The following is a 19,438-nucleotide window of genomic DNA, read 5'->3' on the forward strand; positions in this document are numbered from 1 at the left end:
TGAAAGAATCAAAGGACTTTTTAGTTCAGTGGAATCAAAGCCGTATCCCAAACCTCCAAGTGTCTATTTAAGCACTTGGCCTTTGTCCATCACCCTGAAGGGCTGATTAATGGATGAGAACAGTGCAAAACTTGTTCCAGAGACATGCCAGAAACCAGACTTAAGATGGTCAGGTGAGAGATTCCACAGATAATTGCCCACAACTTGATACGTTGTCTTTTCTCAAGGGATATTTTGTGACATAGCAGTAAGTTGAGAAAGTCGATAGAGGTTTTCTTTTTATAAATTCCTTTTGAATTTCAGACCAGAGGATATAACCAAGGTCTTATAATTTTACATTACTTATGTAAGCGTTACTTAAGAAATCACCTTCTTTCATCGTTCTAATGAACTTTGTCTATTTCTAAAGCACTGATCAAAATGACAGTTGCTAGTAGCATCAGGATCTAACTGCAGGCAGATACTTGCTTTGCAGTCAGATCCAGACCTGTGCTTCTTAGCAATACGATAAGAACAGTTATTTGTGCTTTAATCTTTTTCTTGCTCTAAGAGTCGTATTCACAGATCTTTTGGTTATTCTTAGAGAGTCACAGTTATTCAGTTTCAATGACTGGTTTCCTTTATTCACATCTAAATCCACTTTGTTAATTCAAGTTATATGTTTTGGAGAAAATAAATGTTCCTAGAGGATAAACAGCATACCTTCGGGGCTCCTCTCCAACTCACTTGAACACGTCTTACTCCCTGCCTCAATGATATTCCGCACATTCATATTCGGCGGTGGACCACCCACATGTGTGGCAGCGGTGCTTGCCAGGAAGTTAATGTGCTTCGTAAGTGCACCACTGAACAGTCAGTCCTCTCGGCCTGAGCGCTGCTGGGTCAGTTCAGCCATCCGTTCCCCCTCCGTGCACACCCCCCAACCAGTGGTCCTTTAAAGGAACCCAAGGCTTTTAGACACTTTGGAACTTTTCAGTTTTTAGGGAACGTAAAGCTTTAGGAAAGACTGAATTATTTGCAGCTTATTATATATTCATTATTTCTGAGTTAAATGCTTAACAAGTACATGTAGTTCTCATTCTAGAGATTTAGTCAATCCTTATCTTTATAAATTCCTGACTTGATAATACTTTCAGATAACGATATAATATGTCACATCTGGTTGAGTCCCAAGGGTAAATTGTGGTTTAAGTTTCCATACTCACAATGGGCAGAGTAGGGAAGTAGGGATCCTTGTTAGATTACTGGGAGTAGCATCTTATCAGGAAATCCACCTGCCTGTACAGTCTTTGTGTGTGAATTAGGAAAAAGGTGCCCCTTTCTTCAAGCAGTTGTAACTCCCATACCAGGGCACAAGTGGTTGCAACAGAAACAGAGCCTGGATGTCAGCCCTTCTCACCCCTTCAGCCAGTCATGCATGGTAGAGAGCAACCCTATCCAAAGACATTGGGTGTTAGAATAAAAAGGGTTTCGGATGCGGATTCAGAATGCAGCTTTGTTACTCCACAGTTGCTTACTATAGGGCAATTTGTTTAAGATCGCTAATCTTCACTTTCATCTTTCACAAAAGGAAAATGGTAAGAATATTCTCATCTTGCAGGGGATTGTGAATATTAAGAAACACAATGTATGCAAGTGGTTAGCATGGTGCCTGGCAAATAACAAAAATTAACCACATAAGTGCCTTTAATAATCTTATTTTTGTCTAGGAGAGATCAAGCATCAATTCTTCTTTAAGCCAAAAAGAACTGTTTTATTCCATAGATTAAGCTTTCTCCTAATGTCACAATTAGAATATTTTCTGTGTACAGGTAAAACACTGCAAGCAGGCTTACAAAGAGGAAGACCCCAGAGGAAAGCATTTCATGAGAATTTTATGAGAAGTTGTATATCTACAGACATATACATGCTATATGAAAAGAAAAATCCAAACTGAACAAAAATAAATTGAATCTCTAATATTGCATTGTCTGTGGGGTTTTTCCCTTGTTTGGGCATATTCTATTTCAAATTTGAACACTGGTATGTTTTTCACATACTGTTTCTCTTACATGATTCAGATTTACATAAAATTTCCCCACACTGTACACAACCTCAAGGGAGAATTTCTCGGACTGTCCCTTTGATGGAAGCTGGAATGAGAAAGAAAGGGCAGGAAAGCCTAAAGTGACTGGCTTTTGAATTATATGTGAGACGTCTTTTGAGGATTCCTAGAAAAAGGAAAGGAAAAGTTTTGAAGTCTTATAAAAATGTGGGCCCTAGTAAATAAGCAGAGATTTTGGTTATTCCATATCTTGACTCATAAGTATCTATGTATATTTGAGGGGAATGCATATAGCATTTCTGTTTCCTTTCTGGGCCATATAAGAATTAGCAATTGAGTTTATGAATAAATGGTTGCTAGCTACTTCAGTGATTTGATTTTCTAGCAGCATTTCTTAGGCGTGGGATGTATAGGACGGGTGAGGGGAAATGGTCAGAGAACAGGGATGCACTCACTATTTTTATAAAACAGTGCACTTGCTACAAAATAGATTTGTGCTTAGCCCAGGAACTGGACACCATGTATATTTAATCATTTTCTGTTTCTGAATCTGCTTCTGTTTTGTGAAATTTAATGATCTATAGAATTTCTTCTGCAACCTCAATTGTCTGTGCTTCCCATGCCAGCACATACATACATATTATAGAGTTGGCTCATTAACAAGCATAGTTGTGATATATGAAAGAAATGGCATAACTCTTGAAAGGATAGCAAAAGAGCATCACAAAATCAGCCTAGAGCGATGATTGTGACATAGCCAAATGTGGTACTCCAGATAGCTACTCCGACCTTGGCTTCCCTCACCAATGACAAGAAAGTTTGGTGTGTGCTTGCCTCACCCACTGACAGTTGACATGTACCATGTATTAATGAAATGTTTTTCTAAAATATAAAATGAAGCAAAATAGTTTTGTATTCTGCCTTGGGAGTATTTGCTGCAATATTTCTGAAAAGAGAGATTTCTAATAATTTCATTTTATCCTAACATTCCTGAAATAAAATACATTGAGGAAGGTAGGGATGATCAGACCCTCTCAGTCTGAAAGCCAACTTCCTTTGCATATTTAGGTGAATGGTGTAACCTCTCTTCCTTCTCACAAAATATTCATTCGGATCTTTTTGAGGGATGATCTGCAGACCAGACAAGGACAGTAGTCTGCATTAGTTCATTAATTATGATATTCATATTAACTTTCCAGATTTGCAGTTCAAGCCAAGTAATATCCCTCTGCATATTTGCCCTTCCAACTTCTGTGAAGACTAAAATAAGTTAATATTTGTAGAAGTACTTTTTTTTTTTTCAATTATTTATTTATTTATTTTTATTTATAGCTGTGTTTGGTCTTCGTTTCTGTGCGAGGGCTTTTTCCAGTCGTGGCAAGCGGGGGCCACTCTTCATCGCGGTGCGCGGGCCTCACTATCGCGGCCTCTCCTGTTGCGGAGTACAGGCTCCAGATGCGCAGGCTCAGTAATTGTGGCTCACGGGCCCAGCCGCTCCACGGCATGTGGGATCTTCCCGGACCAGGGATCGAACCCGTGTCCCCTGCATTGGCAGGCAGATTCTCAACCACTGCACCACCAGGGAAGCCCTGTAGAAGTACTTTTTAACTGTAAATTCCTATATAAATTTGAGATACAGTTTTCATCTCTCAAGATGTTTCTTGCTTCATGAGTCCATGGTTGTAGTGGTAAATTATAATAGAATAACTTTTAACAGCAATCCTAGACATATAATTCTGGTAGGTGTCTCAAATACTTGACAGAATAGTAGTGAGCAAAGGCCCTTGGGCCAACTCTATTTTGTACAAGGGGATAATTGAAGTACAGAATTTAAGAGCTGCCTTTTCTTCTTTCTCTCAAGTCAACCATCTTTATTCCCAGAGGAGCTCTCCAGATTATTTTTCTTTAGAACATGTGGTTTTCAATACACATAACACTTACTTAGATATTTCCAAGTAAAATATCAATGGATTTATAATTTTTATTTCTAAACTTTCTCTAAACCCTTAGCAGTTTCCTATTTACATGCCTAATGTGAAAGCTAATTGTTTCATCAAATCCAAATCATCTTTTAAATTTTTTGGGCCAGATCCTAATCTAAGCCTATTTTGGAAAAAAAACCCCTCATATTATTCATATTTAACATCATTTTTGGCAAAGTACATTCAGGGCTTTAGAGTAAAAGGGTTATTCATTTAAGTTAAAATGTTATCTGGTAAGTGCATGCATTTATTTTATATTACCCAAGACAACCATATATATTTGGTGTGTAAGCCAGTAACTACTTTGCATAAATATTTTGTTTTCTAGGCTGATGCCTAAAAGGGGTCAGAGGTGACTCAATTGTGTTGAAATAGTGCTTCATTGAAGTTTTAAAAAAATAAATAAGAACTCATTTAAATTTGTCTAGTTTAGTTTTTAAATTGCTTCAAGTTCCTGTGCTTTTAAACAGTAACAATGGAACCAAACTATGGAACTCTTCCTAGAGAATTTTATTTTACATTTTTTTCTTTTTTTTTTTCTTTATGGGAGAGGGTACAGTGTGAGATTAATGTTTATTAAATACTTATTATTTCCCCAGTGCTATCATAGGTATTTTATATAGACTATGTCAAATAATTTAAATAGAATAAATTTTATATTTTCATCCATTGGGATCTCCAGAGATATCTTTTTAACCTAACTACTTCATAAAATAACTATTATTTTTGAGAGCCAAAAAACCTAATAGAGTCCTTAACAGGAACAAATGAATCTATCATTATTTGCTGACTATACTATATTCATTAATTCTTTATTCTATTAAATAAAGAATCTTGACTTTATATGGTAGATCCCTACTGAAATAAAATCATGCACCCTTCTGAGAAGTATCTTAAATTGGGGGAGAATTTTTACAGTGGGAAACATATCACATTAGCTTCCAACTGAGATGGATATACATGGCTTGAGCATTTAGTGATTTGTTAAAATGAATCCTTTTCTTGCAAGAATTACCAAGCCATATTACTTCTGAAAATCCTACCTGCTTGCCTATCTATTGCAATCTGAGTGATTTGTTTCCTAATAACCAAGGGCAGGATTCTTGGTAAGTCATACAGTCTTTGCGCCTGATCATCATTTTCAGTTTCTACTTCCTAGCAAATACACCTGGAGACCATATTCTTTGGTCTTATTTTAATGGCCTCTGCCTTCCTAGAGATTAAGGAAAAGGCTAAATTATTAATATATGAAGATGATTTTAGGAGAGTGTATAAAATTGGATCGTGTGTTCATGTTTCAAGAAATGAGGTAAAAATGATATTTTAATTTAGACAATTTGAACTCATTATAGTTAAATAATTTTCCGAGTAGATATTTCTATAAACATATTTACTCTAAATATCTAATTATTTAGGAAGTATCTGTAAAGGAAAATTGAATTATATGATAGGATATTATATTCAAGTGAACTTATTGAAGCAAACTGTGGAAAGACTAAGCTAGTTTTGCACACAAGTCTTAAGTAACTTCTTTTAATGTTTTTTTGTTAATTAGGAAAAAAGCATTGGTATCTATGTAATTTTAATTACTTAATAACTCTTACACTTCATGCTAACACATTTTAATAAATAGTATGAATTTTATGAAGATGTTTCATGAGAATCTTACTATATGGCATTTTCTCTGAATGCGCCACCAGGGAAGCACCAGTAGAGATATTTTTTTAGTTCAATTGGTTATCTTCGTATCCTCAGCTGAGGGAACAGTATATAAAAAAATGTATCTGCCGGGCTTCCCTGGTGGCGCAGTGGTTGAGAATCTGCCTGCCAATACAGGGGACACGGGTTCGAGCCCTGGTCTGGGAAGATCCCACATGCCGCGGAGCAAATGGGCCCGTGAGCCACAATTACTGAGCCTGCGCGTCTGGAGCCTGTGCTCCCCAACAAGGGAGGCCGCAATAGTGAGAGGCCCGCGCACCGCGATGAAGAGTGGCCCCCACTTGCCACAACTAGAGAAAGCCCTCGCACAGAAACGAAGACCCAACACAGCCATAAATAAATAAATAAATAAAATTAAAAAAAAAAAAAATAGAAACGTGTGGTCTATCCAGCCAATGGAATATTAAAAAAAAAAAAAAAAAAAGGAAAGCTTTAAAAAAAAAAAAAAGTATCTGCCATCAAAGTGTTTATAATCTATTAAAAGATAAATTAACATAACCATAGAAAGGGGGCAAATATTATAATTCGGGCAGTGCATGGAGTTAGTACAGCATGTTAACAGCCACCACTGTATCAAAACGATGCAAGATGTAATAATAAGGATTTTATGAATAATTCTGAATCCTATTTTGTATTTGTCATTAAACAGGGTCTTATATAGAATAATTTAAGCATGAGAAATGAGTGCTTTATTTTAGTCAACGTTTTCTTTTAAAGGTTTTAAAATTTGTGATGTTTTAAATACTTCATTAAATCTCTATTCTAAATATTATTTTTATTTACAATTTTTTTTTTGTTTAATGATGTTGATATATCAGAGAATAACACATTGAATACCAAAAGGCTATGATATAGTAGTTGACCATTTTGGGGGGTGAATACACTAATGATATAGTAAATCTATTTCAATTTGCTCTAGAGAATTTTTTTTAAGTATTGCTTGTATACATCTGCAAACTATAATTGGTTCTTTTAATCAAATGTCTATGAGAGATAAACTAAATTCTCTTAAAATTTATTAAAGTCTTTGTCAACATGTAGCTACTACATGTGAGAATATTGAACTTCTAAGTCTTTTCATTTTGGACACTTTTAAATTCCTTGGGTTGTTTGAATACTTATGAAAGATATAGATTTTCAGCTGTGAGTACGTACAATTGGAGAGACATGGCCAATTCTGAAAACCATAAAATTTGGAATATTATTAACATGTGAACTCATTGGATAAGTAGAAGAATTTTGAATTTGTATTATATTACCCTCTCAAATTATATCATCTTGAACTACATGAATTAGTAGTAGCTATAATATCATAGTTGAATAGTTGTGACAGATATCTTATGATCACAATTTAAAGCCTTAGAATACTTACTATCTGACCCTTTACACAAAAAGTTTGCTGAAGCCTGGTTTAGAAGGTGGTCTGGTAGAGTCACAATTACCTTAGGCATCCTTGAGGAGAAAGGGAGCAAGTTACAGAGTTTCTTAACTTTTTCTTCCCTGGCATATCAGTATTTATGTTAGCATATCCTTATCAAAGCTCTCAAAATAATATTTTAAACTACAATCATAAATAAAAACATGTAAATGCTCTATCAGTTTTACAGTAATTATCCCATTTTATTTTCTCTTTGCAAAAATCATCCTAAATATCATATTGATGGATTAATATTAAAAACATAGGCATGCTTAGGGAAGGTTGTTCTCGGTCAGTAGCATTAAATTTATTTAATGGCTATAATTAAATTAAAACTGGCTTTATTTAGAGATAGTATCTATTATACCACAATTCTGTTTTTTTTTTAAAAATGTATGTGTGTGAAAATTGAAACATCAATATTATTCTAAAACAACAAGGCAATAGTTGCTTTATATTGTTCAGTCCACTCTGTTGGCCCCAATTACATTATGTCTAAATCTGGGAAAGGGCCTCTAATCAGAAAAATAAAAATGATCATACAGAAAATATTTTCAGGAGTACAGATATATAGGTATAGTATTACAATGTGTTTTCCTAATTAAACGTTAAGTATGGTAGTATAAATATTTATCATTGAAGAAAGAGTAATTAAAGAAAGGAAGGGTAGTTGTGATTTGGGTACGAAAAGGTAAGAATTGATAAGCAGGTAGAAATTACACCAAGAAAGCATTTCAGTTTAAGGAGTCAAAATGTGTGAGGATAAAACTAGAGTTTTAGGAACTTTCAGTCACTGGCAAGCTGATTCACTAGAATGTAGGCAAGCGAAACGCAATATGGAGGAGAAAAGTTTACTGACTCATTTATACAGTACTGAGATTGCTGTTTTTACTGATCTTGCTGTTATGTGGTACCTCATTTCTAACATCTCATCTTAATTGGCCCATTAACCTCATCTCCTGTGGGCTTAAAATTCCAGCTCCCAAGGATACAAACACCAGCAACACTCCTTTTCTCCCTAAGCTCCTATTCAGTGTCTGATTTCAGTTCTTTGTTTTTTGACCTCTAAGAAACAATTCCCTTTCTGCTTGCAAGCTTAGGAATGCATGTAAGAAAGATTTTTGTTATACTTTAATCTAACATTTTTAGACTAGGAAAGTGACATGTCATATATTCTTAATATGTCTTTTACTTTGAGGTTTATGCATAAAATAATATTTTGAAAACAATTTACTCACTTTTGAGAAGCTATTTGCAAAATGGAATAAATGTACTTTTATATAAATTTTTAAATTTGAACAATTAAATTTTTCTCTATATCTATTTTAAGAATATTTTAAAATCCAAAATCTGTAGATAATCATACATATCTAAAAATTATCTGCTAATTTAGATAATAAATGTAGTTCTAGGTCAGTTAGTTTAAAATGATTTAAATTCGAACAATGTTGCATAAAAATAAAAGTAGACTATAAAAGAGAATGAAAAAATTTTTTGGCGTGCTTGCTAGAAGGACAAAAAAAATGTCTGAAGGATAAAAAAGAAGAAAAATTATGAATTCTTTCCCTGTTGAACCAGCAGATGTCATGTTTCGTTGTTACAGCCTAAGATTATTATAAGGGCATTTCCTTAGTATTACTATGTGTACTATGTGCTTCTTACAAAACAAGTGTATAAATATTAAATATGATTGGCTCTGAAATCAGAGAACAAATTTGTGGGTTTTTTTTTTTTTTCACTTTTAAGATAGATTTCTCAAACAAAGTCAGAAAGCATTTCTTTATCAAGTTTATCCAAAAGAGGTTTAGTACAAAGTATGCTCTGAGACGTAGCAAGCATATTTATATTTAACTATACCTACACAAAATCATTTCTTATCAGTAATTATTTGTTACTAATCAATACTATTTATGCACCAGCTAAAAAAGCTTTTTTCATCTTTAATTCTAAGGTGGTACAATTATTCAACTAAAATAAAACTTTATATCAACATCCATATATCATCACCATATCTATTCTGTCCCAAAATTTATCTGTCATATGAGACACTGGAACTGGTCATCTCTATTTCTTTTTCCAATCTAATGTTTCATGAAAAAATATTACATACGATGTCACTCATATGTAATGCAGACATGTCAATGCAAATAAAATTAAGTATTTTCAAAAAATACATTGAAAAGCCTTCGTAACAATCTGTAATTAAAAATAAAGATAGGGCTTCCCTGGTGGCGCAGTGGTTGAGAATCTGCCTGCCAATGCAGGGGACACGGGTTCGAGCCCTGGTCTGGGAAGATCCCATATGCCACGGAGCAACTAGGCCCGTGAGCCACAATTACTGAGCCTGCGCGTCTGGAGCCTGTGCTCCGCAACAAGAGAGGCCGCGATAATGAGAGGCCCGTGCACCGCGATGAAGAGTGGCCCCCACTTGCCGCAACTAGAGAAAGCCCTCGCACAGAAACGAAGACCCAACACAGCCATAAATAATAAATAAATTAAAAAAATAAAAAATAAAAAATAAAGATGAAGATAGAATTTTATAGTAAAATAGATCTATTTAGAATATTCAAATGAGGGTTAAATTGTAGCTTAATTTTTCACAACCTTGAAAATAGATTTTGATAAACAAATTCATGTTATTCACAAGGTCATGAGAATTTTTTTTTTAACTTCAGTGTCAAACTGCTTCAATAACCTGAAAAGTATTTATTTAGATAAACAATCAGTTCTAGTATTATGACAATTTGCATTTATGACATGCAGCTAGTTTACCCTTCTGGCAGTCAACAAAAAGCAGGATTAGAGTATAGATAATAGAAACATTAAATGGAATTTATAAATAAGTGTGCTTAAAACAATTGAAATAATACAAGAAACAGTAGGCAAATGTTTCATAGCACCCTAGAGATTTGAGACTGTGCCTTACCTTAATGGCCATTTTGTGGACAGTCACCCATCTCGACCCTGCTAAATGGCAGTTAGGTATTGACTAAATACCTCTAGTGAAGGGAAAATCATCCGTATTCAGAGAGGATTGCTAGAACATTTCTAAGTCAAAATATGTATCCTTTAATACCCACTCACTGGCATTCATCTTATTTCATAGATCTGTTCAAATTTAGCCTGTGATGGAGTTTCAACTCTCAGAAAACTTCATTTGCCAGTTTTTGAGAGATTTTTTTTTCCTTTTCCATGCTAAACAGACTTTATTCTCTTCTCATTTCTATTTGAATGTATCATTCATTTTATGAAAAAAGTGATACTTAGAACTAAATCTTATACCCCTTGTATTTTCCTCTTGGCTAAAAAACAAAAGCAAGCCCCTCTTCGCCCTGTGCCCCTCAAAAAAAAAAAAAAATTACAATAAGCAAAATGAAAAACCAACCACTGAGACTCTTATCTCCTCAATTCAATCTAGACACTAATGTCTAATGAAAACACTCTAAGTTGACATTTCTCACTTAAAAAGCTCATTACTTCATTTATAGGTTTTGGATGCTTATTTTTAATCAAAACCCCTGGCTCTTTATCTAGGCTACTACTAAATGTACCTCCTCAATAACAGTTTGGGAAATTTGGTCTCAAATACAAGTTGTCAATGATGTTTTGGATATTGATTCCTTCATTCAGTATATTGTGTTCCTCTCATCTAGATTTTGCTAAGTGTTGTGAACATGAATCTGTGCTATCATTTAGTTAGTAATAAGTAAAAATATCATACAAGATACAGAAGAAATAAAATGAATGTGATGACTCTTTTCCAGAGACCTCCTTCTATGCAAGATTGTTTGTATAGAGTTGATAATCCATTTTCAATAAAACTGAATGAATATTCATATAACATTTTTTAATGCACACAGTGTTGATGTAGGAGATTTTCCAAATGTTACTGAAATTCAGATATTTAATTCAATGTATTTAATTTTACTAGTAAATTTGTCAAAAATTAAATTCAGTTCATCTGACATTTTTTCCTGGTGAACCTCACCAGGGTAATAGAGACCATCACTTTCATTCTTAGTGTTCAACATTCATACTTTAACTATCTGTTATAAATTCTTACGAATCAACTCTTCTGCAATCCCTAGATGATAGATGACTAATGATGAAGAAAAAGAAAAAAAACAGGTAAGATATATTCCTGCATACAGGAACCCAGGAGGAAAACCGCAGGAGGACATTTAATATTTAATCTAATTTTTTTAAAAAATCTGTTGAATAATGTACAAATTATTAAATCATAATCCAGTAAAAATTGCAAAGCTATTTGAAAAGTTGGAGAAAATGTAAGCAATTTCCAGGAAAACAGAGGACATACCTCCTCATTCATTGCCTAGAACACTACTTGGCATTCAGTAGGCTCTAACTAAATATTGATGTAATAAATAAATGTATTATTGGTAAAAAATAGATGGTGTGAAAAAAATCTATATTTCAGAATATCAAAAAGTTGGGGGACTTCCCTGGTGGCGCAGTGGTTAAGAATCTGCCTGCCAGTGCAGGGGGCACAGGATCAATTCTCTGGTCCAGGAAGATCCCACATGCCTGGGAGCAACTAAGCCCGTGCGCCACAACTACCGAGCTTGTGTTCTAGAGCCCAAGAGCCACAACAACTGAGCCCACGCACCACAACTACTGAAGCCTGCATGCCTAGAGCCCATGATCGGCAACAACAGAAGCCACCACAATGAGAAGCCCGCACACCACCATGAATAGTAGCCCCTGCTCACCGCAACTAGAGAAAGCCCGCACACAACAATGAAGACCCAATGCAGCCAAAAATAAATTAATTAATTAATTAAAAAAATAAGTTGGACATATAATTCCCATGGTCTGTGCATTTTTCTATTTGGCAATTAAAAGATAAAAACTGAGATGGTTTATGTATGTTACATATCCTATGTATACCTCACATATCCTTAAAATCTAAATAAAAGCCTTTTTTGTTATTGACCAAAGTTCTTGTGTTGTTAAGTTTTTGTTTAGTTAATTTCAATTTAGTGACCAAAGACATGGATAATATAAACACAAATTGTCATCTTCACTGATTTTTTTTTGACAGAGTTGATCATTTACTTGCTGATATACTTCTTTTTTATTTTTTTATTTTTTTCTGGAAGTATAGTTGATTTACAATACTATATTAGCCTCAGGTGTACAACATAATGATTCAATATTTTTATAGATTATATTCCATTTAAAGTTATTATAAAATGATGGTATATTTCCCTGTGCTGTACAGTATATCCTTGTTGCTTATTTTATACATAGTAGTTTGTGTCTCTTAATCCCATACCCCTATCTCACTGATATACTTCTTTTGATTTCTAGGATGCCACATTTTAAATTTTCCTCCTGTTCACTGGTTGTTCTGTCTCAGGCCTTTTTGGGGTTTGTTATCTCCTTCCATATCTCTTAACCTTGGATTGCCCCAGTGGTCAGACCTTAGCCTTTCTCCCTATCCACACACACTCCCTTGGTGATCTCATCAGTCTCACGGCTTAAATTTAGACTCTTATCTATACACCTATGGTTAGCAAGATTATATCTCCAACCCTGGCCTCTCCTGAATTCTAGTCAAGTGTATCCCACTTAATGGCTCCATTTAGATCATTCAAATTGTTCAAAAATAATTTCCTGATCTTCTCCCCCCAAATTTGATCCTCCCATAGCTTTACATATCAGTTGATGGAAACTTCATTCTTTTGGTTGCTTAGACCAAAAAACTTGCAGTCATCCTTGATTCTTCTCTTCCTCTTACACTGCTTATACAACCAACCAGGAAATCTTGCATCTCTTCTCAAATTCTCCAGAAATTGATTAGATTTTTAATCACATGACTTTTTAAATACAAGAATTACTTATGGAACATGAAGTAGAAAGTAATACAAGGGCGTAAAGAATAAGTAAGTATGTTTAACTGTAACATGTCATTTAAATTTAAGGACTCTTTCTGTTTTTAGGAAAGGCCTATGCTCCAGAATTCTATTACGATACCTACAATCCTGTGTGGCAGAACAGACACCGTGTTTACTCCTACAGTCTACAGTGGACTCAAATGAATCCTGATGCAGTAGATCGGATCGTTGCATACCGGTTGGGTATTAGGCAGGTGAGGAATTTAATTGTCTTCTTATGTGTGTGTGTGATCCTCTGTGAAGACCTTATTACTATGATGTGTTGCTATAAAGTTTTAATCAATTTGCATGAATTCCAAAATATATTTTTTTATATCAAAGATAATATAACCTTACCCAGAACTGTTCCAAACTATTTACAAATCTTTGAAATTAATTTATGCATTTTTCACTATGACAGGAGACATATTAAAGTGAGCTTTCTGAAATCCTTCATCATTACATGTTCTATAGAAATTACATGGTATAATTTCTGTGAAAGAAACTTATTTAAGATGTTCTCACACTTACCTATACTGCATAATTCTTTGTCTTGTTTCCTAAGCTAGAAATTCTACATATTTTTATTCTAAGAGGTTCAAACTATATATAGGATTTTTAAAAGCTAATTTAATGTGTCTGTAGAATAGAAATGTTTTGGTAAAATGAGAAGAAACAATGAAATATGATGTTTTCCTAAGGTAGCTGAAGATTATAGATTGTGTAAAAATATCATAGCTTTTTCAAATGAACCACTGTTAAACTCAGTTATCCTTCGTTGGTATAAATGATATTTTTGAAATTTAAATGTAGGTCTTTACATTATTTCCTGTTACATAGTAGGTTATCTGGAGTGAGTATTTCAGCATAACAAAATGTTTTTGAAGATTTATTTGATTACCACATAGGCTGTTAGCTCTCTTTCACATCTTTGTATTATCTATAGATTTGTAAAATATGTTTTCCACTTCCTTAGCTAAATCACACAATAGCATTTTGAGTTTGGATAGTAGAAAGGACAGAATTTGCTTGGAGAAAGATTGGTCGACCATCAGCAGTCCACTCAGTGTTACTATCGTAAGACCAATGATTTTTTAATCTTGTTAACAAAGTTATAATAAAAGACTATGTAAGATACATCATTAAAATTAAGATACATTGTAAGTTGAATATTCTTATCCTTCTTGTCTAAGTATTCACAGGTCACAGACATGGTAGACAGGAGTGGATCATTCGGAAACTTTCTTTATTACTCTCATTTACTTTGGTCCCTAAGTAAATCTGAGTAAATCCCAAATCCATATCAAAATTGTTTGTTGTACTCATTCTAATTTAATGATAATTTTCCTTGATAGAGAAGATAGAAAAAAGAAAGATCAGCAGTCTCCCTCGGTTTATGGGCTTATCCCTTTCTTTTTCTTTTCTCAAAACAGTTAATATTTTTAGATCTTTTATATTTGGAGCATCTTAGCACATTCTTGACTTTAGACACCTCACATTCATTTCCAAGTCCTTACTACATGATTTTGTCATTCACATTCATCTTTTATTACCTATGTTTTCAGAAAACTAAGAACCTAATACCAAATTGCTATTTGTAAAATTGAATCATTTTATTTAGGTGTCTTTTCCTTTTTTCTGGTGATAGGTTTTTTTGCAACAATAGAGTCAGAATTTCATCTTTAGTTTCTCACTTTCTTCCTCAGCTATATTTTTTTGGAGTGTCTGGGTAACTGCCCTTTGCTTCCTGTATGCTGAAGGGCTGCGTGTTTTAATCTGCCAAATTAATTTACCCAACCCTACTCATCATTCCTTTCTTTTACGCTAACAGTCTTCTAAACCTTCGTTCCCAAAGTCTCCATTATGTATTTAAGTCACCTTCTCCATAAGTCTAATTTAACAGAATGATTACCATCTCTGTCCTCCCCCTCAACTGGAGCGATCTTAGCAGAATTAGACTTCCTCCTAAGAGGCATCCACCTAATTAAACCCCTTCCTTCTCATCCATATCTTGTACTAGTTATTAATACACTACCTTCTATAATTTCTTTTGCTAGGATTGCTATGCTATTTTCCAATGACAGTTTCTCCTCTTAGATTTTCCTTTCCTGATATGAGCATCTCCGCTAAATTCCTGTCTTTATGTTTCCTGATCATAAAACTAGTATATAACTCCCTGATATGCAGTGACACACATTTCCCAGTCTGTGTTCATCCTTGTGAACAAATTAGTTAGGTAATTTCCCCCTACTCTGCTACTTTAGAATACATTATATATGCATGCATATATATGTATAAATTTCCCCTTACTGTGTTTTGCGAAAATTATGAATTCCTGACACATCTGGCTTCCTATTCTAGCCGATCTAGCCTTATCATTTTTAGCTATATAACCTTGAACAGGGTTCTGAACATACCAAACCTAGGCTCCTATCTGGGAAGTTGAAGATAATGATACCTGTCAGGCAATCGAAGTGTGGAGTGGGATACGTCCCCCACTTATCCCATAGGCCAGGTTCCCTTGTGCAGGGCACTCTCTGCACAAACATCTGTGGCAATTCTTGCACTCATCTGCCTGGGTTGTGTAACAGTTTTTTTAAGTGCATCTTAAGAGCTTAACATGTCTACTATTTTTATTTCAGTTTTATTTAGTACACTGTATAACCTGGGCCTAAGTATTATTCCAAGCCATGATTTTCACAAAATAATTTCTAGACATTTTTTTCACTATGTCTTATTTTTATTTCAAACCTGCTGTCCTCCATAATATCCATTTTACTGATTCACATTTTTCTCTTCCACTTTGAGTCTTACTTTAAAGCCTTCCTGATCAGATCAATAAGTCTGCTGCTAACACTATTCTTCCCAAGTTTGTGAGGTTCATGCTATGCACTAGAGGACAACATATTTCTAGTGTTATAAACCATAGTCCAGAAAACAATCCTTTCTCTTACACAGTTTCTGAAGCTACCTCTTTACTTGCCTTAGCATTATTTATTTTACTAGAATTTTCTTTTATATTTAGAAACAAGTATTATTTTTTCCTAGAGTGCTTTTTTTGTAATACTCTATTTATTGATAATTTTACTCAGATACTACATCTTACCATGGAAGAGAAACTTTGATATATCTTTTGTGGGTGTCTCAATAAAGAGTAATGGCCTTCTGCTGTTCTGCCAATATGAATGGAAAGGAAGTGTTCGTAGATATGGTGTAGGAACAGAAAGATCATGTATAAACACTACTCTTTTCCCCACTCCCATATTCTCTACACTTAACCCTTACATGAAAAATCTTAACATGCAAAATGGCCTCAATAGATATCATTTCTTTTGAAGATCTCCTTGCATACCAAAATTGAGGATGATAGGGCAGAAGCATTCTAGATACAATGAAATTGATATAATTCTTTAAGAATATCCCCTGTTTAATAATAGGACACAAAGTTTTTAAGTAAAATAAGGTTATTTTTCTATATTAACTTAGAAAATTTAGATTCCTTCTTCCTCAGGTATGTACATTTGGTTATCAACATTGTTTTAACACACAACCAGACACCAGCATTTAAAATAATCACTCTTGAATTCTGATCTGATGATCATTGTAATGAAGATTTTATATGACATGCATATGGCCTTTTTCATGTCCCAGGCTTAGAATCTTGAATCTATGAGCTTTTGAATGTAACCAACATAACTTGGATGATGTTTAAATAAACTATGTTAGGAATATAACCTAAACAACATAAATTTTAAAAATGGATTTTCTTCTCTAATAATTAGTATTTATGTCTTTGACTATGAGACTAAGTTTTCTTCAAGGGGTTATTAATTTATGTTACATATGTTATGATTTTAAAATCGTTATTTTACCCTATATTTTTATTTTGAGCCTGCATATCTAATTTCTTCTATCCATAAATTATCTAGATTATCTAATGAAAAGTACTTCCCCTTTTAATATCAAACATGGCCTAAAGTATACAACCCATTTCTGATCCGATGAAGTCTGAGAAGCAAATTTGATCCTTTAAGACTCATGGCAAATTCAATTGTAAAGCGCCCGACTTTGTTTTTAATCCACAAACTGTTAGAAACTTTATTACTTATTCTTAAATTAAGTAAGATTATAAAACCACTAGTATATTATTAAATCCCTGGCTGGATGGGGTTGGTAAACTGAACCCAGCATTCCCCCACCATTCTGGTAAAATTAGCTGATCCTTTTGGTTAAACTGTAGGGTCTTTATTTAAATATAATGAGGAAAATTGTCTCAGAATTTGAGTATTGGCTTATACACTTTTCTTAAAAGTTGCTGCAGTCGATCTATAAAAAAGCACTGTAATTCTGGAATCACTGCTTTAAAAAACTTAAAAAGAGAACAGATATTTCATGTGAAGTTAAAAAATTAGTGTGGAAAAAAACTTTTCTCAAAATCTTAACGTCCTTATGTTGTACTTTTTAGGCTCAGCTAAAGCAGTTGTTTAATCTCCTTAGACAGCTACTAGCCTCCCAATTGTTTGCTTCATTTGTTGCTTAACAGGAAAGAGAAAAAGGTTATTTGAATGTCTGCTTTCCTTAGTATCAAAGGAATTAAGAAACAAGCAAAACTATTTCTAAATTATCTGAATATACCAAACAACACAAACATCATTTGACTCCATTTAACATACACACTATAGGTTCTGATAATAAAGGATTTTAGACTTTTATACAGTTTCCTTTTTATACTCCGCCTAAGACATGCACAATGAATGTGACTTTTTGACTGTCATCTTTGGAAAGTGGGATATTTTATTGAATAAAATATTTTAATTCACCGTGTTCCTGTCTTCTTAACTCTTGATATATTAAAATGCTTAGAATTATCATACCCACATGCTTACCCAGTCAACAAAACTTTTAGTAAATTAATCATCTAGTGAATACCAGGATTTTAAGAAAGTATTGTCCTCAATGTCCTGTTAACAAAGTGCTATAATAGGAGCATGTCCAAAATTTCATAGGAACATGAATGGGAGCAGTTAGTACTGTGACATAGTGGTTAAGTGACATGATCAGCAAAGTAGAGACTTGTTAGTTTCTATAGGTTTATCTTCATATAAAGTTATTGTTAATAATGACTAAGAAATCACTAATCACAAATACACTTTTTGGTAAAATTGATTAGTGGATGAATTTATTATAAATTTTATTTTGGTCTTCATATGTGCTACTATAATGATTGAGCTAGAGTTTATTTCTCCTTCCATTTAAAACATATTTTTTATTTTATTAAATAATTCATTGCTTATTATTGTTTATTAAAGGGTTAATGTTTTAATATATCATAGTAATTAAAATTTTATAAATTTATTGTATACATAAATGACCGTATGCATTGTAACTATGGTTATTAATACAGCTAATACCTAATTTAATGCATTGATAGAAGAAGCAGAAAAACTTGAAGAGATGGCTTTTTATGCTTTAGCATCTTGTATGAAATATTAGTTTCTATGGCACAGTCTACACATGCTGAAGGAAAATGGTAGAATAAGATAGAAGTGAATAGAATAGAATATTCTATTATTATGAATAATAATTATTATATTATTAGATAATCTAATAATATTAGAATATAATAATAATATTAGAATTATGTACATTAGAATAATATACATAATTGACTTAAGCCCATTGGACAGATTTTATTGAGAGAGGTGTTTGGCGAACCATTTGACAAAGAGCATTTAATGCCAAGTCCAGGGAAATCTGTGGAGAATTGACAGATCATCTGAATTGATTTTATAGTCTTAAATCATGAGTAAAATGACATCTATAGATAGATTAATCTGATCATATCATACATAGTACATTGAATGATATTACAATAGAGGCAAGGCCACAGTTAGGCATGTTTGAAGTAAGTTTGAGTAAGATTTAAATTAGAGTAGTGAAGGGGGAGAGAAAGAAAAAATGAATTAAGAAAATTTTGAAATGGACAGAACTTGAATATTGATTTAATTTTGAGAAACAGTTTTTAAGAGTATAGTGACCTTATGTTCTCTTCTGTTTACTTCAATTTCTTTAGTGAATGCTCAAGAAATTATCAAATATATAGATGAAGAAGAGAGTAAGGGATATAGAGAAATGTAGAGAAGCCATTTTGTAAATGGTCTTTTTGGCTTCAGAAAAGGAATAAGCCATAAGCCAGTTGGTAAAAAATGACATTGTCTCGATATTCCAAGTGAAGGACACTGCACATATTCCCTTTATTCCTATAAATACTAACATCACAATGTATCTACTAGGAGGAATTAGCACAGTAAATTTGAAAGACCTGGATGACCTACAGACCTTTGATATAGAAGGCTTTGTGAAATAAGGGTATTTTGTC

General features: G+C 33.5%; 1 protein-coding gene across 1 annotated transcript in view; it reads left to right on the forward strand.

Moving 5' to 3' along the window:
• Positions 1-19,438, forward strand: part of MDGA2 (MAM domain containing glycosylphosphatidylinositol anchor 2) — an 814,342-nt gene that overhangs the window by 712,942 nt on the left and 81,962 nt on the right. The window contains exon 10 of the mRNA XM_068545716.1: positions 13,126-13,274. Coding sequence (XP_068401817.1) covers positions 13,126-13,274 — 149 coding nt within the window. The remainder of the gene's footprint in view (positions 1-13,125; positions 13,275-19,438) is intronic.

The sequence above is a fragment of the Eschrichtius robustus genome, chromosome 1 (assembly GCF_028021215.1).
Source record: "Eschrichtius robustus isolate mEscRob2 chromosome 1, mEscRob2.pri, whole genome shotgun sequence".
Taxonomy (NCBI): Eukaryota; Metazoa; Chordata; class Mammalia; order Artiodactyla; family Eschrichtiidae; genus Eschrichtius; species Eschrichtius robustus.